General features: G+C 37.6%; 1 protein-coding gene across 1 annotated transcript in view; it reads left to right on the top strand.

The window, feature by feature from the left end:
- The window catches only part of Lama2 (laminin subunit alpha 2), a 470,233-nt gene that overhangs the window by 9,195 nt on the left and 434,317 nt on the right, over window positions 1–26,721 (top strand). Inside the window, exon 4 of the mRNA XM_032895270.1 lies at window positions 993–1,105. Within this exon, the coding sequence (XP_032751161.1) occupies window positions 993–1,105 (113 nt within the window). The remainder of the gene's footprint in view (window positions 1–992; window positions 1,106–26,721) is intronic.

Here is a 26,721-nt window from a genome sequence, read left to right as displayed (position 1 = left end):
CAAGCAAATACTGCATAGGGGGTTTGGGGAATCTCCCAATATAGTTTTACATTGTGAGGGAATCTCATACAGGCAAAGGGTAGGGGAAAGGGCAGATGTGGGATGTGGGGCTGGTGCAGAGGTAACCTGAAAGTAAAATATCATGGGATGGGGGGATTGGTGGAAGGGGTAACTGAGAAGTGGGATATCATTTGAGATGCAAATGAATAGAATGATAATAAAAAGGACCCCCGCTCCAGAGCTCTCAGGAACTAAACCACCAAAGAGTACACATGGAGGAACCCATGGCTCCAGCCACTTATGTAGCAGAGGGCAGCATTGTCTGGAATCAATAGGAGGAAAAGCCCTTGGTGCTGTGAAGGCTCGTTTCCCCAGTAGGGGAATGCCAGGGTGTTGAGGTGGAGTGGGTGGGTGGGAGTGGGAGCTTCCTCATAGAAGCAGGGGAGGGGGAGAGAGGGAAAAGGATAACACTGAAATGTAAGTACATAAAATATCCAATAAAAAGGGAAAAATTCAAAAAAAAAGTAACAAGCTAAAGATTGTTAGAAAATACCTCATAGACAGAAAATGGTATCATTTTATAGTAAAGCCACATGTATACTGGACTGCCCAAGTCTCTGCAAAGGAGAACATGCATGAGTAGACAACATTCAAGCACCTTTTCAACAGGAGAATCTTTCTTTATCGTATGATCAGCATGCTATTTAGATGTCTGTACTATTTCTCTGCATTAGTTTCTGGTTGTATCTTTAAGGTTGTCCAGTTTAGCCAGTGGTCAATGTTTCATACCTTCTTTTGTAGCCCAGGCGTGATGACGTCATTTCCTGCGTGTTGGGTAGAGTATGAAATCACGGAGGTGGTTTGACGGCTAACGCTTGTTATTCACAGGGCTGTTATACCTCATCTTTGTTTTGCCTTTGCCCTGAAGAGACGGGTATAAACTCATCATCTGATCTTTTCTCCTCCTCCTCATGCTGCTGCCGATTCCGTAGAGAGGCACCCGATCACGAACGCTATTGATGGCAAGAACACTTGGTGGCAGAGCCCTAGTATCAAGAACGGAGTGGAATACCATTATGTGACGATTACCCTGGATTTACAGCAGGTAGAGTATGCCTTCCGTCACTTTCCACTTCTGAAATTCTCCCTTGCGCCTGCTATTTGTCTGGTTAGCAATTTTTAGATGAAAGGTGAATAGTGATGATTCTTATCACTATTCTTTTCTTGATATTGTGACAAAGGGTCCTGTCGTTTCACAGATAGCCATTTATGATATTTATTGGCACTTACTTCTAAAGCACAGCTCCAACGGAGCCATGCGGGTGGTTTAGGAATGAGTTAGAAGCTGAGTGTGAGTTCCTTAGTTGGGAGTGATGCCGAAAGTGCAGATCCACAAAATGTTATGTGAAGGGAACACAACAGCACAGGTTAAAACATGTAAGACAAAACTGATACCACTGCTGATAATGTGGTGCATATAAGGCTCCTGGGTGGCAAGGTTCTCAAGCCAATTGTTTCTTATTCCTGAGAACTGAACAAGCAGTGACAGTTGATTCTCAAATTAAACTTGGGCCACTAAATTTAGGTTAGAAGTCAGAGATTGTCTTACATAAACCCGCCTGCCTTCTGCTCTTGACTTTTTAATTTTATTCACAATATTCACGTCAGGCTGAGTTTAATAACCAGAACTAATACTCATTCCCAAATTATTTAGGCTTATATATGGATTTATAAAGGAATGTGAAAAGATATTCACATAATTTCACGTAAGATAGTGTTAAGACAAGAAATGTTCGACTTTGATAGTTTTTTTAGTGTTGGGTCTGTTTTACTTTCACTCTCTTGTATCAACATAGAAAATCATCCGGCTGCTCCTCCTGTGTCAGTGTAGACATAGACTAGTCAGAAAATAAAGGAGGCTGAAGATGTTTATTGACACAGACTATACAATGGAGTCATAGTCATCATAGGATACTGTGGTATGAGATCAGCTAGCAGAATAGATCGACGCTATACCCAAGAATTAAGCATCCCTTCTATTGCTTCTCAACCCATCTTGGCAATGGAGCACACATTCCTATGTTAGAAATGGCTGCTCTCGGAATGAGGAAGTTGGTAAGTCTCATAGAAGAGCTTCCTTTGTCCCTCCAGGGACTCCATGGCACTTGAGCAACTGGAGAGTGCAAATGAAATGGTACTGCTAAATGACCAGCTAACCGGGGTTTACTCCTACCTATTATCAAGGTGTCAGCCTAGAGTTTAGTTCTTAATTCCTAGGAAGTCTCAGATCATTGTCTGGTCATGGAGTGGCAATGCCTTCCTTATAGTATGATTATTCTTTAGATTAGAGAATTTGTAGGTGAGTCTCCAGAGGATCATACCTTCCAAATGGACTTCCTGGGTAAAGGCATCGTGGTCATTTATTGATCCCAGCCGCCGCCATGTGATCATTAAAAAATCAGCCTTTTCCATCAAGAGCAAGATGGCAGTCTATTGACTCAGGTCATTGCTGGTGATAGGGACTCAATAAATAGTGAATGTTTATTGCTCTTATTTACTCTCCACTGATGCTTTTAGCTTGCACATGGATCAAGCAAGTCAGTTTTTAATACCATCTGCACAGATTACTTAAACTCCCCTTTGAGCTCAACAATATCATTTATCCATTATCAAATAGAACAGAATATCCCCTCCAATGTACAGTCATATTGTGTAATCACCGATTAATCCTGTATAGTTAACTAGTTCATCATTAAGTTAGGAATTCGGAGTTCACCTGAATGGAAGCCATGTTTTTTCAGGGAAGGCAGGGATGACTTCCTAACTGTGTTTCTTGTATTGATTTCCACATGACCACAGTAGGTCTGTTTTTTGTGTTTGTGCCTCCTCCCATGTAGTAACCTTAAGGTGAACTGATATTCTGAAGGGTCTTCATAATAAATTGTCGATGCCCTTTTGACAACTGAGATCTAGGCGTAAGCCTGGGATTAAAAAAACATACATATTTCAGGTCATTAGTGTTAAGAGAGAATGCCAAATCTGTAGCTTTATTCACAGAATATATACCCCAAGTTCACTGGGTGGAAAATTCCAGGAAGCACAGTGGGAAAACCAGCTTAAGGCCTCAGGAGCAAAAGACCAAAAGCGTGCCCCAAATTTACTGGGGAGAAATCCAGGAAAACTAGCCTAAGTCCCAGGGACAAAGACTGAGAATGAAAGACAGGAATGAACCATCGCCCAGGTGTACCACCCAGGTGTGTCACTACCAGGTCAGGGCGTTCCTTTGTTAGGAACAAAGGCTTCTACAAGCATCAGTGTGGCTCAGCAGGGGTCAAACACTGCAGGGGACCCAAGAGGTTCCCACAATAAAAAAAAGTTATGTTTATAATAAAGGTCAGCCCAACTCTAAAGTCTCAATTCACCAAGGTTCAGAGGCTATGGGGTCAAATGATCTGATAGTGGGATGTCCATCTATTTGGGTGGGGGCATTGGATATTTTTTATTTACATTTTAGATGCTATCCCATTTTCTGGTTTCCCCTCCAGAAACCTGCTCTCCTCTCCCTCCTCCCCCTGCTTCTATAAGGATGCTCATCATTTTGATGTTTATATTTATTTCTTTTCCTTCTTAAAAATTAGTCTATTATATACATTTAAGTGAAGGAATATGCATATAATCTATAATAAGAAGAAAGTGCTCACTTCTACTTGACCCCAGATCTTAGTTTAGTTAATTAACTAAAGATGTAAAATAATTTATCATGTTTTGTAATCAGGGTTTTATAATAGAATTCCTTTGACCACGAAGGGGTTTCACACTTTTATTTATCCTCAGTCTGTGGAATAAATAAACTTGGAAAATCTCTTGGTACTTAGTTACAGGGCAGAAATGTCGGATGGTATTTTCGAATGCTGTGGTAACCGAGAACATATAAACATTCTCTATCTTCTCCCTCGCTTCTCACAGCAGCTCCTCCAGGCAGTTGGTGCTACTACTCCTTTTCAATAGGTTTTGGAGGCTTTAAACTCTGAGACATTTACTTTCCCAAATGAGTAATATTATATCTGCTTAGAAAATTAGCACTTTTAGTGACTTGACTTTGTGCAAAGAACTTTAATCATTGGTCAGAACTCAAAAGCTCCCATTTAATAATTGAAAAGCACAGAGACTTAGAAGGATGAGTTGGAATTTTTTTTACAAAGCTCCCAGCAGGCAAGGCTGTGGTTCACAACTGAAGAGTTTAAATGCAAAATTAGAATGGTCCCAGTCTGAAAAGATTCTGAAGAACCAGGCCCACCAGAGCTCATGGAGTTACTGCTGTTTCCCATATATTTCCGTACATAGCTCAGGCTCAAGGAATGACAACCTACTGTCCTTCTGGCTTTTATCAGGAGAACTTTACTAATGCCTATGCTATCAAAGACAGCTAGCTAGATCTCTCAGTATTTGATACATACCATTATACATCTAAAATGATATAATTTCTCTTTCTACACATGCCCTGTAGGGACATCACACCAGTGTCATACTAGCTGTTGTCTACTGAGAGTCAAAGCAGTGATGTGCTTAGGAATTAAAAAAAATGTCATCACTGACCATCACTGACTCAGTAAAAAGGTTCATTATTTTTTATTTTTATGTATAAAATCTTGGAAAGTACTAGTGATTTTGTTTGCATATCCTTGACTCCTCTGTAAGATGTTTTTAATGAATTACTATTTTAAATATAAGATGCAGTCTTTGGAGTGGCTTGATCAAATCTTTACCAATTACACTTAGAAGATCCTTTAATGTTTTCGCATTTGAGAGAAGCACTAGGAAAATAAAGACAATTTATTTAGGAAAAAGCAGCTCCTTATTTCATAAACAGATTGTTTTCCAACATTTATTACTAAGGGATGGTAACATTTCCCAGCTCTATTTACTCACAACCTATATTGAGCAAATGATTTAATCACACTGTGCTTCGCCACTGAGATTAGCAGAATAAATATTACATTGTAGCAAGAATATGGAATCATGATTATAGCGGTATAACAACTAAATTCCATCTGGCAAACATGGCTATTATTAGGATGTAGAATTTGCATAAACTCAAGTAGAAACTGAAATGTTCTGTTGAAGTATAGGCAAAATCATATAGCAAGTTAGAAGATGATAATGGACACTCAAGGATTAAGAGGATGTCTAACACATTGTCATTACTCTATTTCAAGTTGCCATATGACTATGTCATGATTTCTGATTTCATTTTGTTATTGGTAATCTGGTTCCCTCATTTATTGCTTCCCTTGAATTTGCTTAGGGAGAAAGCAGATTAGTAGATGGAGTAACACAGAGAGGAGCAAATGTGTAGGAGAAATTTTTGTTTGTTTTAAAAGACATTTTATTATATGAGAGCTGGGTAAATGACTTAGTGTTTATAAGTGGTTGATGCTCTTGGAAAGTATTGAAGTCACATTCCCAGCATCTATGTTGGGTGGCTCACAATTGTTTGTAATTTTAGTTTAAGAGATCTGATACCAACTTCTGGCTTCAGTGAGGACTTGTATATATATTCCTCCACATAGACATATACCCAGGAATAAATATTACAGTGTTTTAATTATTTTATATAATTAATTGTTAATATTCTTCTGTATTCCCATGGCTCAAAGAGAAGTTTTGAAGATTTACAAATATTCAAAAATTAAGCAAAACTCTTTCCAACAAGTAATAGGTGGAGAGGATATAAAGAAAATAAAACTAAATCGTGAGGTGAACATAGAGATACAACATATCAAAACTTAACGAACAAAGCAAAAGCAATTCTAAGAGCAACCTGAGTAGGAACACATACTTCTGTTTTTTTCTGAAAAGAAACAGAACTCTCTATCCGCCTACTGCTCTTCCTCAAGGAATAAACAAAAACCAAATCAACCCCAAATTAGCAAAAATCAGGAAATAAAAAAGGTCAGAGCAGAAATAATGAAACACAAGTGATCAATAAAACTAGAATTTAAAAAAAATATGAACAATGTTGGCAGACCAAAGCAAGATTACCAGAAAATGAAAAGATTCTAGTGAGATCAGAAATAAGACAGATTGCAACAGATACAATATGGACTGAGCAGGTCCAAGAATATTGTGGACAATAATTATTTAAATAGCAATAAATTTAAAAAGCTTGGGAGAAATGGTTTCTTAGATAATCAATCTCCCAAGACTAAGTCATGAAAAATAAAAACAACCCATTAGAATAAGGAAATTACCCACTAAAAATTAGCCCCATGAAGGACCTAGATAGGCCATTTACAAAGTTGTGTCCCACGAAGGTTGATTAATCTTAGAAGATGGAGAAAACAGACTCTTGCAAGATGTCCTCTGATCTCCACACTTGTGCTTTGGTACACAAACGTGTATGCACACATGCATGCATGCACGCACACACATTGATAATATTTTTTTAAAGTCTCCCTTTGAAGAAAGGCCCAGTACCTCATGAATTGCTAAACTCTACCAAACATTTAAAGAAACAATGCAAATCTTTCTCAAACCGTTTTCTCAAATCAAAAAGTTTTGTAGTACTCTGGAATGCTCTTCCATGAGATATTTAATATTGATATTAAAACTAGACCAATATACTGAAGAAAAATTATAAGTCAACATAATTGTTGAACCTACAATTTATAAAATGCTATAAATTGTATACTTTCAGTATCACTTTCAAAGACTCATTCACCATAACCACATAGAATTAATACTTGTTAAAATAACAGCCCAACAAGGGCAAGTCAACAAGGGTGGCCTCATGATATTGCTTATTAACAGAATAAGAATAAAAATCATATGAATATCCCAATGGTATAGAAAATAAATTGACAAAAATCCAACTTTTTAATGCTAAAATACTTTTAAAAGTAGCTATCATAGGCATGAATATCAACAGGGTAAATTCCATCCAAGATGTACCCATAATTAACAACATTGTACTCAAGAGACCAGAAGAAGGAACTTCATACAAGGCAAAAGTGTTACCACTTCTCTTCAGTATGTAGTAGAAAGCCGGAGAAATTAGGCAAGAAAAATAAATACAACATCCAAATTTTGAAAAAAAAAACAGTTAGTTTTTCTTAGTTTACAAATTATTTGTTCTTATATGCAGAAAACTGAAAGAATCCACCAGAATAGTTAGAACTAGGAAAAATATCAGTAAAAGCATGTTATTCTGCATTGTCAATAAACTATCTTTAAAAATCTAGAGAATATTGCTTCACTGAATAAACAATATAAAACAAAGTATTTAGAGATACACAATGGGGAAGGAAGTGAAGAACTATAAAATCTATAAAGCATAGATATGGATATTAGTAATTGAAGATGATAGAAACGAACACCATGGATCTATTGTAGCTATATTTGGCAGAAGGAACAGTTTTTTTTTTAATCTTTATTAACTTTATTTCTTATTTACATTTTGATTGTTATTCCCCTTCCCGGTTTCCAGGCCAACATCCCCATAGCCTCTCCCCCTCCCCTTCTATATGGGTTTCCCCTCTCCATTCTCCCCGCATTACCACCCTCCCTCCAACAATCACATTCACTGGGGGTTCAGTCTTGGCAGGACCAAGGGCTTCCCCTTCCACTGGTGCCCTTACAAGGCTATCCATTGCTACCTATGAGGTTGGAGTCCAGGGTCAGTCCATGTATAGTGTTTAGGTAGTGGCTTAGTCCCTGGAAGCTCTGATTGGTTGGCATTGTTGTTCATATGGGGTCTCGAGCCCCTTCAAGTTCTTCCAGTCCTTTCTCTGATTCCCAGAAGGAACAGTTAAATCTACTGGAATCTCTCCTAAAAGGCCACTAATGAAGGCTTTGTCCTTATGGTGTTCTGTGGTTTCTGCAATTCATGAAGGATTTACCTTGAGGGTTTAGTTCCCAGAAAGCATAAAATAAATGGTCTCCCCTAATCATCTTTCCAAACATATTCCAATGTCAGGCACCTCTCCACTGTCCATGTGACTCTATCATATGTACAGCACTCTTTGAGAGTCTCCAATTAACATAACTCTCTGTAATGACATTGGGAACCACAGGCTATATTTACTCCTTTATTTGAATTTATTTTGTTGTGGATTGGCATTTTGTTTCTCCAAGTGGTAAAATAATCAGGCAAAATACGGGGCCAGGAAAGACTGACATAATGCGCCTGAAATACCATTTAAACATGTGTTGACATATTACCTTGTTTATGTAATTGGCGGCACAGATAGACTCAAGTCTAGCACCATCATGAAAACACTAAATATTTGGAGATGTATATCCTATTGCAGCAAAGTTAATGCCTGCTGAGGAAAAGCTTCTCGGAGTCACTGGTTAAATTAGATTACTTAATAAAAAGTAGGAACAAAAGAACGTAGAGAAACAAGTTGTTTTTTTTTAAAGGCTGTGGGAAAGATCTGTTAACATTTTAAATCATACCAAAATTATGATGGGAAGCCTGAATAAGACATCCCAAAATAGAAGAGGGCAATTTTCACAGCTGTCTGATGCTTTCACACACAAAACATCTTTATTTCATCATTTTACTGGCATCTTGTGTGTTTTCTCATTTTATTCTTAGAATCTATCTTTCTACTTGTTATCTATACTATACACACATGTCTTAGACTTACGAATTATATCATTATAAATGTATTAATTGTAATTGCAATACATATTTACTTTCATCAATATAGCTACATGTTTTAGTTATAAAAATGGAATATCTCTGTTTTATTCCATAAATGGGGCATGATCTGTGTTACTCTGCTTATAAAATGTAAGGAAAGGGCCAAGGAAGAACAAAAGAAGACTAGGGAAACATCAGGAGGTCTAAGCTCCTACACTCACCTGTTGCTTCTCTAGTCTTTCACTTTCATGGGTGCTTCTCTTGGTTCATGTGAAAAACAGGTCTAACAATGTCACTGCCTCATTGGTCTAAGGAATAATTAATAATATGTAGGCAGATGTCTCATATCTTGCTGCAAGTCTACTTGATATTCAGTAAATAATACTTCCTGGTCATCTATGCTGAAATGTATTGAGCAGAGAACAATTGGGCTAATTTTGATGAGTATAATGTAGAGAAGCCAAGCAAAACTAGAATAAATCAGAAAGAGTTTGATCACTGCTGTTTATGATAGCACACATCTTACGCCAGATGAAAAAAATGTAATCTATTTAATTCAAATTTACATAGAGAGGACCTAACAGGTATCATTTTGTCATGATGCACTTTTATAATTGTTTGCATTATATTTTGGTACGTCTTCTAGATTATTTGATTGTAATCAAGGAGTAACCTCACCAATTACTACTTTATTCTTCAAATAAACACATTACATGATGATCTTACTTTGCCTTATTCTGTTACCATTTACATGTCCATTTTCTATTTCTTTATTAGTAAAGATACTTTGCTACTTTTTGTTTTATCCGATAACAGTATATAATTGAGTTTTGAGATTTGGTCTTTTCTGAGTATGTGCTTTTTAATAAAACATGTATTTCATAATATATATATATATGTGCATAAAATAAAACAATGTCTTTACCATAAAAGCTAGAAATGTTAAAATGTGCAAAGTTGGTGAATATTTGCTCAATGTACTAACAGTCATCATGGAGACTGAGATACTCTATAATCTCTATTCTCTTTCCTGCTCTACCCTCCTCTTTGCCTCATTTATCAGTTACTTATACTTTTATTGCTGTGATTAGACGCTGTGGCCAAGGCAACTTATAGAAGATTTAATTATGGCATAGCAGTTCCAGAGTGTTAGGGTCATTGACGGTGGATCAGAAATAGCAGGTGGCTAAAGTAGCATTTGAGAGCTCACATCTAGAACTGCAAACAAGAAGTCAAGAGAGTCCACTGTGGTTGTGTGTAATTTTTTGGGACTGCAAAGCTAATCTCCAGTGACAAACTTCCTCCTACAGTGGTACATCTACTAAGCCTTCCCCAAACTTATCTACCAACTAGGAACCAAGCATTCAAATTCCCAAGAATATGGCACCATTTCATTAGAACCACCACATTTACGCCTAACCACTCAAACTTTTATGGCCACATCATAATGCAAACTACATTTAGCATAGCTTCAGAACTCTCAAGAGTTTCATATCTTCATTAAAAGTCCAGAGTCTTCTATGACTCAGAGCAATAGCTGTCACCCTAAGTAAAATCAAAAGTAAATTACATATTTACAACATTCAATAGGACAGAATGTACATAGTATAAGGTAAGACTGGAGTATAGTGAGAAACACTGAACCAAGATAAAACAGACACTAAGCATAGTAAACTTCAAATTGTGTACTTCTGTCCCCAGTGTCACAGGGCTGAGGTGGCTCTGACTTACCAGCTTTGGTGCATATATTATTCTTCCTTCTCTTGGGCTGGTTCCTCTCACTCTACGCAGTTCTTGGAAGATATGCCATAACACTGGAACTTCTAACAATCGGGTTGTTCAGAAAAACTTCAGACTTTTACAGCATCATACAGTGGTCTCTCGGGGTCTCTTTCTCTCACCTGAGACACTGAAGAGACAGAGACATGCTACAGATGTCTGAGTACTAGTAAATTCCTTTGAATCTTAGTTGAGAGGCAGTGCAGTACAGTAGAGACCATGACAGTTCAGTTCTGTGGAATTCAGAGGCAGGCTGCAGAGAGAACAAGCTAGATTCAGGTGAAGATAGAATGAGAAGGAGCCAAAAAGATTAGAACAGATTGCCAGAGTTAGTTTGAGGCCAAGCAGAGCAATTCAGTAAGAAGCTGAGCGAAGCCAGTTTGAAGCAGTCAGCTCAGAGAGGAGTTTGAGCCAGAACAACTGAGTTGAACCAGCCAGCCAGAGTTCAGAAAGAGCTAGACAGGATGAGCTTATTCAGCAGTAAGCCTTCGAGATGACAATCATATCAGGTAAGTAAAAGTTACTTTTACAGTAAATACTAACAACACCATGACAGAGTAACTATTAAGCTTTCTTGAAATCCCTTCAACCAAAAAAATTAGTCTATATTTTACAATTTAGCCTTAGACAGGTTCTTAGGACAAGGACAGAAAGTAACTCTAGCCAAAATATCACAAGAACAAATGGCCTGTTTACCAGTTGCTAGCATTGTGCATCTCTGAAATCTCTTGAACCAGGCTTTCACAGCCCTCATATTTCTTAGCTCCTCCCAGGATGTATCCATAAGTTCCATTTGTAGCATTTGCCAGCTTTTCTGAGATAAAATTGTTCCACATTCCTAAACATGAGCACACACATACACACACACACACACACACACACACACACACACACACACACACACACACCACACTATCATAGCTGTTAAAGCAATTAAAGGTATCCAGAGCCTGCCCCACCTGGGGATCCACCCTATATACATACAGCCACCAAAACCAGACAATATTGCTTGTTGCCAAGAAGTGCATGCTGACAGGAGCCCGATACAGCTGTCCTGAGAGGCTCTACCAGAGAGCATGGCAAATACAAAGGTGAATGCTAGCAGCAGCCAGCCATTGAACTGAGAACTGGGTCCCCATTGGAGGAGTTAGAGAAAGGATTGAAGGAGCTGAAGGGGTTTGCAACCCCACAAGAACAACAATACCAACCAACCAGAGCTCCCAGGGACTAAACCACCATCCAAAGAGTACACATGGACAGACTCACGGCTCCAGCTACATACATAGCAGAGGATGGCCTTCTTGGGCATAAATGGGAGGAGAAGCCCTTGGTTTTGCCAAGACTGGACCCCCCACCCCCAGTGTAGGGAAATGTCAGAGTAGGGAGGCAGGAAGGAATGGATGGTTGGGTGGGGAAATACTCTCACAGAAGAAGGGGCAGTGGGATGGGATAGGGGATTTATGGATGGGAAACTGGGAAAGGGTATAACATTTGAAATGTAAATAAAAATATCCAATAAAAGGCATTTTATTATTAAAAAGAAATGTTTAGCCACAGAGAAAATACATAATCAAACCGCACTGATGAAGAGACCTGAGCATGTTAGTGCTTGTTTGGGAAGAAAAGGAGTGTGTTTGTTTAAATGAGATATTCCTCATATTCTAGAAAATGTGAATACTTGATCTCCAGTTAGACCTATTTGGGGTGGCTTAGCATGTGTGTACCTGTCAGTAAAGTGTGTGGAAGAAGCTCTCTGGGGATAGGTAGAAAACTGAAATATATTTCCAGTTGAGACAACATCCTGTTTATGATTTAAGATGGCTTTCAGCCATTGCTCCAACCACCAGCTTCCTACTTGATTGTCAATAGACTCTAAACCTCTGGATCTGTAACAGATCTCTGGGTCTGTATAGATCTCTGGATTCCAACCAGTTTGTACTCTAAGTCATTTTGGTCATGTGTTATCACAGCAATAGAAAATAACTAAAAAATGTTGGAACCGTTTTTATCTAAGTTTAGTAAGTCAGCTTTTTTGAAACATTTATCTTTTCCCCTTACAAATACAAATACATTTGGTATATAATTGTGTGTCATCTACTCTTTTTATTTTTCTATGTATAAAGGTTTCATAGTCATTTCCCTGCCCATTACCATATGTGTAACATGGGTAATTCTTTAATTGAGAACATTCCGAGCATGTATTATTTCATCAGTCTTTTCAAATAACTGCTTGATTATAAATCTCTCATCAAATCATTGTATTAGGTTGGATTTTGCCCTTATGTGACCTGATAATTACTTTCTTTAGTTAATTTGGATTTTATTTTTAATATTTTTCCTAGCTTCTTGAACTAGATAAATAGATTATTTATATTTCAGTCTTTCTTGTTTCCTAGCATGTTTACATACGGCAACATTTTTGTCTCTGCATAGGCTTGACTATTTTATAATTTTGGCACTGAATTTTTTTAGTATCATTTATTTGAAAACATTTTAAATTTTCCATTGTAATGTTTCTGTTTTGGTGATTTTTTTGAAAAGGTTTTTTATATTTATATTTATTACTTTTTTATTTATTAATATTTCATATATTGTCCCCCTTCCAGGTTTCCCCTCTGCAACCCACCATCCCATCTCCACTTCCTCCCCTTTGCCACTATGAGGGTGTTCTTCCGCCTACCCACCAACTCCTGCCTCACCACTCTAGTGTCCCTGTACCGTGGGGCATCACAGCCTCCACAGGACCAAGGGCCTCCCCTCCCATTGATGCCCTATAAGGCCATCCTCTGCTATATATGTAGCTAGAGCCATGGGTCACTCCATGTGTTTTCTTTGGTTGGTGATTTAGTCCCTGGGAGATCTGATTGGTTGATATTTTTGTTCTTTCTATGGGGTTGCAATCCCCTTCAGCTCTTTCAGTCCTTTCCCTAACTTTTCCACTGGGGTCCCCGGAGTCGGTCTGTTGCTTGGCTGTGAGTAACTGCATCTGTATTGCTCAGGTGCTGACAGAGCCTCTCAGGAGACAGCTATATCAGGCTCCTGTCCACATGCACTTCTTGGCATCAGCAATAGTGCCAGAGTTTGGTGTCTGCAGATGGGATGGATCCCTAGATGGGGCAGTCTCTGGATGGCCTTTCCTTCAGTCTCTGCTCTGTTTTATTCTTTTGTCCTTGAGTTTACTTTAGACAGGAACACTTCTGGGTTAAAATTTTTGAGATGGGTGGGTGGGCTTTATATCTAAATTACAGAAAGTTTTCTGTCTTTTGACATTTTTTTTTCTCACTTAATTCCACTGTAGTCAGTATACTTTTGATTCTTTAAGGCCCAGCTCTTTGGAAATCTGTTTCTTTCAACTAATGTCAGTGCCTTTTGTACTGCAGGAATGCAGAATCGGCAGCCGTTGACAACAGTATTACATAGACATCAGTGAACTCTTGTGTTCTTGTTTCTATTTGAAACTAATAGCAAATGCATACAGACCACGATGGGAGCTTTATCAGCACATTTTAGCATCACTATTAGCAATCCTACTCTGAGTTGTCTTTGACTGAAGTTACTAGCTTCTTTTCCATAACTGTTTTTGTTGTATAGATTCTCTTAGTCTCTCGGATGCCTTTGTATATTATAGATATGGATTCTATAAGCATTATATGTTTGACTTGATTCACAATTAAACAAGTCTGAAAAACCGCCCCTTAAATCAGACATCTGTTTCACTTATACTGAATGTTACAGCTGACATTCAGATTCATATTGCTATAGTTTTATTTCTATTTGGTTCATGCTATTTTGTTGTAATAAAATTTTTACTCAGGGCTTGCTTGCTTTCTTGGGGAAAATTTAAAGTTTTTCTGGGTTTAATCAAAGGAAGTATCTTTTGTATTCCCAGTATCTTTGTTACTCCGTCTCCCTTGCACTGGGGTAGAGGAAGGTACCACGATCCACTCTGCTCAGTTTTGTCATGTGTGTTAGGGGTCTGAACTCTGGTCCCCATACCTGCATCAAATTCATTATCCACTAGGCAATATTTTTCTTTTACTAAGTAAGGTATATTCGAAAGAAGGTTCTGTGATTTCCCTCTTTTCTTTCTTTCTGTGATGTGTTTAGTCTTGATGCTTGTTTCCCCATTAAATACAGAATTTTGGTGGGAAGTTATTTTTGTCTCGCATCTTGAAAATGCCATGGTATTATTGCCTGGCTTTTATGATTTTTGTTCTGAATTCAGAAACAGCTATTACTGTTGCTTTCTTTGAAATATTCTTTTTTCCCCTTGTTGTTCTATTACTATTACCTTGTCTGCGGTATTCAGAAGATTTTTTTTTATGTACCCAGGAGTGATTTTGAAAATTTAGTTATCTTTTTCTTGTATGTGTGTGTGCATCGTATGTGTTCAGGTGTGCATGCTGTGGTCAGTTAGCAAAGGTCAGAGGATAACTTTATGGAGTCCCTTCTTTGCTTGGAACTTCATGTCGGTTGTGAGGGCTGAACTCAGATTGTCAGACTTACACTGTAAATGACTTAGTCACTGAGTAAACTTGCTCAATTGCCCAGGATACTTTTGACATAGTATCATAATTTTGTTTTATAAAAATATCCTGAAATTCTAAACTCCTAGAATGTCAGGTAATATTTTTCATTAGTTTTGGCAAATTCCAAGAGATTGTGTTCTCAAATATGATGTCTCCATTCTCAGTGGCACACCAATTATACATTAGGGTGATAATGATGTTTGTGGCACATTCTATTATTTTCTTCCATTTGTTAGAGGTGGGGATATCCTCTTCCTGTGCATTTTCTAGTGACCTGTCTTTCTGATAATATCTCTATCATCCTGATTACTTTTTAGTCTTCTGTTGGAAGACTTCATTCCATTCATTTTGTTTGTTTGTTTGTTTTTCTGTTCTTAAAAGTATCATTTGAGACTTTTAAAAAACAAATTTTGGGCACTTTTTTCCCGTGACAATCTAGTGCATATTATGCATTTCTCACTATATACTTAATGACTGAAACACTTGAAATACCTGAAAGTCCATGTGAATCTTCTTTCCCCATTTTTCCCTGTTGACTCACTCGTGACATGCATGATGGATTTGAACCAAATACCCCGTGTCTGAGAAGTCATGAAATCTGGACAATGTTTTCCCTGGAGAGGATTTAGTTACATCTTCACAAACGCAAGAGAGGGATCAGGTGGCCTTAATTCGAAACATGGTTTAGGTCCTCCATAGTTTGTGATGGCCGGAACTCTAGTGACTTGCTCTAATTGGCACTGGTTCTGGAAGCAGAACCGAGGTCTTAGCTTTTAGCCAGAGCCCTTCCTGCTTGACTAGCAAAGTTCAGATTCCCCAGGTGTCTAAATTTCTAATAGTCAGTTTAGCTCTTTGCTAACCAGGGGTCATATTTTGCATGCTCTTTGTCTCCTGGCCCTTTACCTCTTGTCAGATCTCTCAAAGCCAAAGCTGAAATGAGACCTTCCCCCCATTTCTCTGTGGATCACCATCTCCCAAGCCTTAGCCCACATTGTATCCCTGAAATACAGGGTGGAACTTCTTGCCTCTGCAGCTGTGGCTAACTCCAGGGAAGAGGTTTTCTCAACCCCCTGCTCACCTTTGCATAAATCATTGACGTTGCCAAGAGGAACATTCTAGTTCATATGGGTCTGTTGCCCTTTGCTCAAGACTGGAAATTTCAGTAATTTCTTGACACCACCAAGCAGCTGCTCTTTGATTCTTATTCAGTTTTTATGTTTGTTTAGAGAAGTAAAAAACCAATAAAATATATGTATACATATAAAATAGAGCTTCAAAAACAGATATCAGAACATGGTATGTGATAAAATTTGTGCACGTGAATTTAAGGAATATTTTGAATATCTGTCCTGGTAACGAAACATGCTAATTATTAGAATATTTTGAGAAACTCAGAGAGAGTATGTAAAATTATGATCACCCAGGAAATATGGAAAAGGTAAAAGAGTTTTATTGAGTACTTTAAGCAAATGCTATACTCAAGAGAAATGTCGTTCTTTGATTCTGTTGGTGTCTTCCCCAAGTAGTGCTTAAAGAAAATAATTAAACCAATCCCTGCTCTATCTATAATCCCAGTACCTGGAAGGTTGAAGACTGATTGTGTATTTGAGATTAGATTGGGATATACAATGAGGCAGTCCAGGCTTTAAACTAACATCCCATCTCAAAAAATAATTAACAATAACATTCCTGAAAATTCCGTACTGTGAAGGGAATGGTTGGTATTAGCAGACAGAAGGTCTGGGTATGAAGGAGACATGGCTTTTTGCTTTCCATAATTCTACAGTCAATGTTAAAGGGTGGATAATTAAACATTTAGAAGAGTGACAATGCCAAGGTCAAAAGCAAATAAAGCCTTGTGACCCCATAAGGACTGACAGGGAGCACCTTCATTTAAACATTCTGTGTATGCAATCTGGAACAGGGGCTATTGGAGCTGAGGATTTAGTAACAGGAAATGCTAACCCTGGAAAATCCGGAGTACATTTGTCTTCAGCAAAAAGAAAGGTAAGATGGCCAACGTTCTTGAAGCACAGAGATCAAAGGAGAGGGTGATGAGAGGCGGTGTTGGGGAAATAGCTTTGTCTGCTTAGCCACTGCAGGGAGAAATCAGTCACCAGGAGGACTTTAGATTTATCTCTGAGAATAATGAGTCACCTACCATTGAGATTTGAGCAGGAAGTAACCTGGTTTCCTTTATTTTGTTAGCATCACTGTGTGAAAGGGAAGGGCCAACTGAAAGGCAGTTAGACCATGCTGTTTCTTGGCAATGAGCTGACTTCAGGGAACGGGCAGTGGCAGAGCAGAAGAGTGCTGGTCTAAAATTTACGATGGACGTTGACGTGACTAGATTTAATGGTGGAAAAATCCAGGAGGGTGGCAAGAATGTTGACCCAGAGGGTTCTGGCCCAAGAAGTGCATCTTCCTATGATAATATTCCAGACAAGGAAGCAAGTTGTATTAGATATTGGTGGTAATTATGATGCATGGTTAACTTGTTATATTTGAAATGTTCATTCATTACAGATGTGGAATTAGGAGAGAACTGGATGAGAAGCCTCATTTCAGGAAACAGTGGCATGGCGGTGCAAGCTTGGAGATCATGGGGCTGGGGTTGCATTTAACACATTCTCTACCATCAGTTAAAAGGGAAGTTGAGAGTTAAAAGGAGGGCCATAGGAAATCCTGGCCATCCCAGAGTTATAGGTGACAGGTAACTAGGTCAAGAGGGAACTGAAGTGTTGAGAAAGATGAGCCCACTACCCGGGTACCAGAAATACCAGAATGCAGGGGGAAAAGTGCAAAACAACCCCACACCATCTATATTTCAATTAGTAACATATCTAGGTTCTTTTTGTTGTAGATTTGATTTTTTTGAGAATTTTTAATAAATGTCAAGTGACTACAAACAGTGAGATGTCATTTGGAACCTTTTATAGCACGGTACAATCTACCAGCAACTAGTTTAATTATTTGAGTACACAAATGTTTACACTGCAACTTTTCAATTAAGAGAATAGCCAATGAAGTTGTTCAGAATAAAATAGAGGTGATAATATCTTTGCTTATTAGCCAGGTTGTGTCTAAATATTCAAAGTAATATAGTATTTTTGTCAAAATATCTCATGTTTGTTTTTCTAAATATTTTAATGCAGCTTTTCTGCCAAGATGAATGCAGGAAGCTGATTTTAGATTAATCTCAAATTAATGGAAACAATGAACAGGAATTAAGGAAATTTGGTACAAGTCAGGAAATCGGTGCAAAGCTTACTTCTTAGCAGTGCGTCATCATCATTCTGATACAAGAAGACAGATTCAGGGGCTAGAGATAGCTCCGGAGGTGAGGTGCTTGGTTTGAGTTATGAGTTCTCTCCCAAATCTATCCAGAAGGCTTCTGTGTGTAATCTATGCACAGAGAAGATGGAAATAAGGAGATTTTGAAACTTTCAACAAATAGATGGTTCAATGAGAGACTATTTTAAAACCAAAATGAAGAGAGACTAGGAACTGTGGATTGAGGTCTATATGCAGGTGAGAACAGGCACAGGATAAGGCAAGGCCTGTAATTGGGCAGTGACAAAGAAAGGCAGGGGCAGAGTTTTTGTCAGGCGGGAGAGATGACAAAGCGAGAAGAATCAACATGGAGGCAGAGAAGGACAACCCAGATCTGTGTGGCCTTAAAGGGCCCCAGGTAGCTATTAATATTTCATAAGGGATGAATTTTTATAGGACAATTTGTCTTATCTAAGTGGGTAGTTTATACCAATGTCAATTGGTTGCGAGTTTATTGTGGGGACGTTTTGTAAAGCACAAGGTTTCTAGATAGTGAGCACTATCTCGGTACTATAATGTTGTATACAAATATGTCATTGCACAGAATGGACCCTGATAAAACATAGGGATGTAGCATGATTATGTGTATTGAAGTTCCATAGATGGTCAAAAACTTACTTTTGGGAGATTTTCATAATGTAGTGATCCTTTCCTTACAAGGTCAAACATATTTGAAAAAATATATTCTTAAAAAATATACTCTTTCCATCTCTTCAGTTTTGCTGTAAACTTAACAGTTTGCCCTTATTTATTTGATCAATCAGCTCTTTACAGACAGGAAAATGGTCCACGTCGCTCAATAATTTTGTTTTCTTTGAGGTCACCATTTTCAGTTTAGAAAGCATTTAATATTTTGAGCAATCTCTTCAATTAACAATTGTCTTCTCAGACTGAGCTGTTGCAGTTCTCTTTGTAAACCATTGCAGTCAACAACAAGGCGATGATAAAAAAATTTATAGCATAAATTTGGTGATCATGATCACTGTATCTGTAAGTTCAATGGTATTTGAGACATTGATGTTGCTTCTGGGGCCACAGTATCATCTGTCAAGAGAACCCCCTGCCTCTTGCAAAACTTGACACATACAACTCATTAAATGAAAACCCTCCATTTCACCCCAGACTCTGTCAAGCAATATTTCCCACCCCAATATTTCCCTATCTCATTCTAATGAATGAATGTGATTACAGTAGGTACCGTACAGGTTGAACTACCCAGTAAATGCCACTTACTGTATGTGTACATCTCCCAACCCCACTTCACTGATGGATTGTTGGGTTATGGTTATAATTTTGTTAATGTCATTTAGTATGAATATCTGTTCAGGTCCCAATTTTCTTCCCGTTCTTTCTGCTTTATATATATTAACATATTTATTCATTTGTTTTATGTTTGTGCGCCTGCAGGTAGACTTGCTAATACAAAAGATACCTCCATTTTAAACAAGTTCTTTGTGTAAGGTATATACTATTTTCACAGTGACTTTCCTATCACCAGGACACTGGAGTTGAAGCCCCTCACATACTTCCTGTTTCCTGTTTCCTGCTTACACTTTTCCAAATCAGTTTAAGAAGATAATGGTTCGTATTTTCAACTAGAGTTCTTTAATATTTCTCGAGGTCATTTTTGACACATCCTTAGAAATACATAATAATTTTTAAACTACCTGCTGTTGGAAAGAATAGCAATGAGGAGTGCCCTGTAAAATTTGAAAGTCCTGGATCATGATAGATACAACCTTGCATTAAAGGAAATTAAATCCTGTTCAATTTTGTTCAGCCTGCTAAAATATGTCATCAGTTAAAGGCTCATGATAAGTCAAAAAGAGTCAGGTAGTAAATGAGCTATTTTATTATTTGCATAAATTATAGTTTTATCATACAAATATAATGTGTGCATGCTCATGTCTAGAATTTCAAGAGGTTTTCGTGTCATTAGGGATTTGCTGTAGGCACTACTCGAAAATCTGTTTTGTCTTGGACAGTGAACAAAATGTTTTACATGAATCCATGAATCATCATTTGGGCTTTTTTCAACTTTTGAAGGAAGATAATATTACAAATGAGAACATTTGCATGACAGAGATTAAGCATTTTGCTGAACATTTAACAATGGGGAAGCAATGGAATCTGAGCCCAGCTCCATGCTGGTTTCACAGCTTGCCCTTAAGAATCCAAGCAGATGTTTTTCAATGTCATATGCAAAACTCAGAATTTAGGAGCTTCAGGATTTTCTCTGTTGGTCACAGGACTGTACTGACCATTTATCAAAAACCATTATTACCCTCTAACATACATTTATAGGTAGAACCTCACCCCCTTTCTTAACTGCTTTAATGTTTGTTTGTGTTGATGTCTCTCTGAGAATAACTTGGATGGAGTTACTATATTAGTGTGTTAATTGGTCAGTGTAATTTTTACATATGAAGCCATATAGACTTGGGAAGCTGAAAAGACAGCTCAGAAAAACTAATTGCATCAAAAGGACCACTAGAAAGACAGAACTGAACTATTATTATTGATCCAATTAGTCAAGACAATTTACAGAAAATTAAATCCCCTTTTCTTCACTTTCAGTATGATTTGTTGATTTTGCTGAGAAAGAACATTTAACTTCCCTGCAATAATCACACTGAAGACTTGAGTGTCTCCATGGCAACAGGGCATTTAATGTTCTTATTGTTTCAATACATTATGTGGAATTGTACGCTCAATATTTTACAATGGAATTTCTGAAAATGCAGTCAACGAGTTAAATGAAGTTAACATAGTATCCTGGAAAAAAACCTGATTCATCATAAACTCATTAAATTTCTATAACAAACAGCTAGGGTTTAAGAAATACATCAGTATCAAAATATCCCTAAAAGCCCGATAAGAACTTTAAGATATTAATATTTTATATATGAAATGAAATAACCACTAGATAATTAGGCTAAAAGATAGGAAAAAATACACCAATCTTTAGAGTGAAAATATATAACTCCATTTGATAATTCTTTTTTATGTCTCACTTATTTTGCCAGTATTTGTTAGATTTGAGGAATTGGCATAACGTTGATGTTTATCCAATATAGAACAGGTCAGGTTTGTGATTTATCTGAAATGTAAGGAAATTGTAACTGAAGGTGAATAAATTCAGCTTAAGAAAACTCTGCTAAACTATGATGTCTGTTCCTATCATGGGGATCATAACATGAACTTTCTAAGTAAGTATGCCTGTCTATAACCAAACACATTTAAAATTCATACTGCCATTGTATGTACTTAAAACATATTTTCTTTTTTAAAAAATATTTATTAGATAGTTTATGTACTTACATTTCAAATGTTATCCCCTTTCCAAGTTCCCCCTTCTCCCATACCCCTCCCCCTGCTTCTATGAGGATGCTTCCCCTCCCACCCTCCCAGCCAACCTCAACACCCTGGCATTCCTGGCATACAATGCATACAATGGCATACATTGGGGAAAAGAGCCTTCACTACATCAAGGGCTTCTCCTCTTATTGATGCCAGACAATACCATCCTCTGCTACATATGCAGCTGGAGGCATGGGTCCCCCCCTTGTGTACTTTTTGTTTGGTGTTTTACTCCCTGGAAGCTCTGGGGGTTCTGGTTGGTTGATATTGTTCTTCCTATGGGGTTGCAAACCCCTTCCATTCCTTCAGTCCTTTCTCTAACTCCTCCATTGGGGTTCCCATGCTCAGTCAGATAATTAGATGCAAGCATCCTCATCTGTATCAGTAAGGCTCTGGCATAGCCTCTCAGGAGCTCCTGTCAGCAAGCACTTCTTGGCATCAGCAATAGTGACTGGGCTTGGTGGCTGCATGTGGGATGGATCCCCAGATAAGGCAGACTCTGAATGACCTATTCTTCACTCCCTGCTCCATTCATTGCCCCTGCATTTCCTCCTGTGAGTATTTTGTTCTCCCTTCTTAAAAGGACTGAAGGTCTGGGAATTGTATCTTGGTTGTACTGAGCTTTTGGGCAAATATCAACTTATAAGTGAGTACACACCATGTGTGTTCTTTTGTGTTTGGGTTACCTCACTCAGGATGATATTTTCTAGTTCCCATCCATTTGCTTAAGAATTTCACTTTTAATAGCTGAGTAGTACTCCATTGTGTAAATGTACCACATTTCCTGTATCCCTTCTTCTGTTGAAGGACATCTGGTTTTGTAACAGCTTCTGGCTATTATAAATAAGGCTGCTATGAACATAGTGGAACATATGTCCTTGTTATATGTTGGAACATCTTTTGAGTATATGCCCAAGAGAGGTATAGCTGGATCCTCAGGCAGTTCAATGTCCAATTTTCTGAGGAACCTCCAGACTGATTTCCAGAATGGTTGTACCAGTCTGCAATCCCACCTACAACGGAGGAGTGTTCCTCTTTCTGTACATTCTCCCGAACATCTTTTGTCACCTGAATTTTAGATCTTAGCCATTCCAATGGTGCGAGGTAGAATCTCAGGGTTGTTTTCATTTGCATTTCGCTGATGACTAAGGATGTTGAACATTTCTCTAGGTGCTTCTTGGCAATTTGATATTTCTCAGTTGAGAATTCTTTGTTTATCTCTGTACCCCACTTTTAATAGGGTTATTTGACTCTCCAGATTCTAACTTCTTGAGTTCTTTGTATATATTGGATATTAGTTCTATGTCAGATATAGGATTGGTAAAGCCCTTTTCCCAGTCTATTGGTTGGCGTTTTTGTCCAATTGATAGTGTCCTTTGCCTTACAGAAGCTTTTCAATTTTATGAGGTGTCAATTGTTGATTCTTGATATTAGAGCATAAGCCACTGGTGTTCTGTTCAGGAAAATTTCCCCAGGCTCTTCCCCACTTTCTCCTCTATTAGTTTCAGTGTATCTGGTTTTATGGGAAGGTCTTTGATCCACTTGAAATTGAGCTTTGTACAATGAGATAAGAATGGGTCAATTTGCATTCTTCTACATGCTGACCTCCAGTTGAACCAGCACCATTTGTTGAAAATGTTGCTTTTTTCCCCCCATTGGATGGTTTTAGCTCCTTTGTCCAAGATCAAGTGACCATAAGTGTATGGGTTCATTTCTGGGTCTTCAATTTTATTCCATTGATCTACCTGCCTGTCTCTGTACCAGTACCATGCAGTTTTTAGTCATGAGTGCTCTGTAATACAGCTTAAGGTTAGGGATAGTGATTCCCCCAGAAGTTCTTTTATTGTTAAGAAAAGTTTTCACTATCCTGAGTTTTTTTGTTACTCCAAATGAATCTGCAAATTGCTCTCTCTAACTCTGTGAAGAATTGAGTTGAAATTTTGATGAGGATTGCATTGAATCTGTAGATTGCTTTCAGCAAGATGGCCTTTTTTACTATTTATTAATCCTGCCAATTCATGAGCATGGGAGATCTTTCCATTTTCTGAGAACTTCTTTGATTTCTTTCTTCAGGGACTTGAAATTCTTGTCATGCAGATCTTTGACTTACTTGATTAGTCATACCAAGGTATTTTATATTATTTGTGACTATATTTTGAAGGGTGTCATTTCCCTAATTTTATATCAGCCTGCTTATCTTTTGAGTGCAGGAAAGCGTCTGATTTGTATGAGTTAATTTTCTATCCAGCCACTTAACTGAAGTTGTTTATCAGGTATAGGAATTTTCTGGTAGAATTGTTGGGGTCACTTAAATCTCATCAGCAAATAGTGATACTTTGAGCTGATCCTTTACAGTTTTATACCTTTGACCTCCTTTTTGTTATCTGATTGTTCTGCTAGGACTTCAAGTGTTATAATGAATTCATGTTATCAGTCAGGTAAAGCATTGTTCAACTTTCATTGTATGTGGGCTTTTGCTATTATTGATTCTTGTTGAAACCAGCCTTAATCCATGGTGCCAAGATAACATGATGGGGTGTTGCATTTTGACATTATTTCTATCTTTGAGATGTATTGTGTTTTCTTTATATAGTGGCTTTCATTGATAGATTTCTAGATATTGAACCATCACTGCATCCCTGATGATCAAGTGAAGCCTACTTGATCATGGTGAATGATTATTTTGATGTGGTTTGGTTTGTGCTTGCAAGAATTTTGTTGATTTTTTTTGTTTGGGAGGAAATGCAAGTTCTCTTTCTTTATAGATAACTTTGTTGAAATCCATTTATGGCATCAAAGAACGTTGGGTAGTGTTTCTTCTGTTTTATTTTTGGAATTTTTTTAGAGCATTGTGGTCCTTTCAAGGTCTGATAGATTCTGCACTAAATCCATCTGGTCCTGAGCTCTTTTTGGTTGAGAGACTTTTATGTCTGCTTTTATTTCTTTAGGAGTTATGGGACTGTTTAGATGGTTGATCTGATCCTGATTTAACTTTGTACCTGGCATCTATCCAGAAAATCGTCCATTTCCTCCAGACTTTCCAGATTTTGTAGTACAGTGTGATGATTTTTGAACTTCCTCAGTTTCTGGCGTTAAGTCTCTCTTTTCATTTCTGATTTTGTTAATTTGCATACTGTCTCCGTGCCCTCTGGTTTGCCTGGCTAAGGGATTATCTCTCATGTTGATTTTCTCAAAGAACCAGCTTCTTTTTGTTTCTGTTTGGTTGATTTCAGCTCTGAGTTTGATTATTTCCTGCTGTCTGCTCTTCTTGGATGTATTTGCTTCCTTTTGTTCTAGAGCGTTCAGGTAGCTGTCAAGCTGCTAATGTATGCTCTCTCCTGTTTCTTTTTGGAGGCACTCAGAGCTATGAATTTTCCTCTTAGCACTGCTTTCATTGTGTCCCATAAGTTTGGGTATGTTGTGCCTTCATTTTCATTAAATTCTAAGAAGTCTTTAATTTCTTTCTTTCATCCTTGACCAAGTTATCATCGAGTAGAGCGTTGTTCAACTTCCATGTGTATGTGGGCTTTTTATTGTTTGCATTCTTGTTGAAGACCAGCCTTTAGTCCATGACATAGGATGCATGGCATTATTTTATCTTTGTTATTGTTGAGGCCTGTTTTGTGACCTATTATTTTCCATTTTTTCCCATCAGGTGTTGAAAATTTTTCTTTTGTTTTAAAATGTTCTATACTAACTGTTGAATCCATTTTTCATACTTCTATTAGTTTCTACTGTGTCTCTGTTTAATTTTTGATTACATGATCTGTCCATTGCTGAGTGTGGGGTGTTGAAGTCTCCCACTATTATTGTGTGTGGTACAATGTATGCTTGGAGCTTTAGTAAAGTGTCTTTTATGAATATGGGTGCCGTTGCATTTGGAGTATAGATGTTCCAAATGGAGAGTTCATCTTGGTTGATTTTTCCTTTGATGAGTATGAAGTGTCCTTCCTTATCTTTTTTTGATAGCTTTTGGTTTAAAGTCAATTTTATTCGATGTTAGAATGGCTACAGCAGCTTGTTTCTTTGGTACATTTGCTTAAAAACTTCCAGCCTTTTACTCTGAGGTAGTGTTTGCAAAACATATTTTCTTTATTCTCCATTTAGTACCATCTTTTAAAAAAAACAAGTCCAACAAAATAAACTGTAACTGTAATGACTATTGGTGTGTAGATGGAAGTCTAGACATAGACAAAGTTTATCCCCAATTGATAAGTACCTACCACAATTTTAATTTCTTTCTCAGTTAAAATTTTTAAAAATATACTCAATGTGGATCATTTTTCAATTCTATATAAAGCTTCCCTTTGAAGATTATGTCACTATATAACTTTTATCTCATATATCAATTAGGAGACAAATAAAGCAATCACTGATTGTCACAGCTAATTTTCAATGAGGATTAGTATAGGTAAGCCTTCTCTAGGCATATCAAATGTGTCCCAAAGTATATTTGTCAGAGCTACATAAAGGAATTATTGTTGTTATGTCTATTGCCCAGATTCAGAAGAGATTCTCAATGAATAGAAAGTTTAAAAACTACCTTTGGGACAAGACCCATTTAATACATATTGCATCAATTTCCCAATGAGCAGCTTTATTTTAAATGTCTCATCTAGTTTGTCTCAGCTTTATTCCTCAATACTCTACACAGAGTTCATCCTTAGTAGCCTGCTGTAGGGTCTCAGCCTCTGTACATAACCACCAAGCATCATTTCTTCCTCCTGCTTCTCATACAGATACTTCAAAAACTACCTATATAACACATCATGAGTGTATCCGACACTATCTGTATCACCCACCCCTTCCTAATCCAAACCACTATCCCCTTCTCACCAGGGCAGATCTAACTCATTTCCATATCCCTGTCTGCTGCCAACTTGCCCTCCAGTAGTCAAGAATAGCCAAATAAATTAAAATATAACTGGATTCTGTTATCCTCTATGCATGCCTCCTTGTAGCATCTCAATCTGTGTAGACCCAAATTTTCACCCTTACCTTCTGTGTGTCCCTGTGACCTGGTTCTGGCGCTATCCAGCATCATCTCTGACTACACATTTAGTCTAATTTACT

The sequence above is a fragment of the Rattus rattus genome, chromosome 2, assembly GCF_011064425.1.
Source record: "Rattus rattus isolate New Zealand chromosome 2, Rrattus_CSIRO_v1, whole genome shotgun sequence".
Lineage (NCBI taxonomy): Eukaryota > Metazoa > Chordata > Mammalia > Rodentia > Muridae > Rattus > Rattus rattus.
The sequence above is the reverse complement of the archived record's forward strand: the minus strand, read 5'-3'. Positions and strand labels throughout refer to the sequence as shown.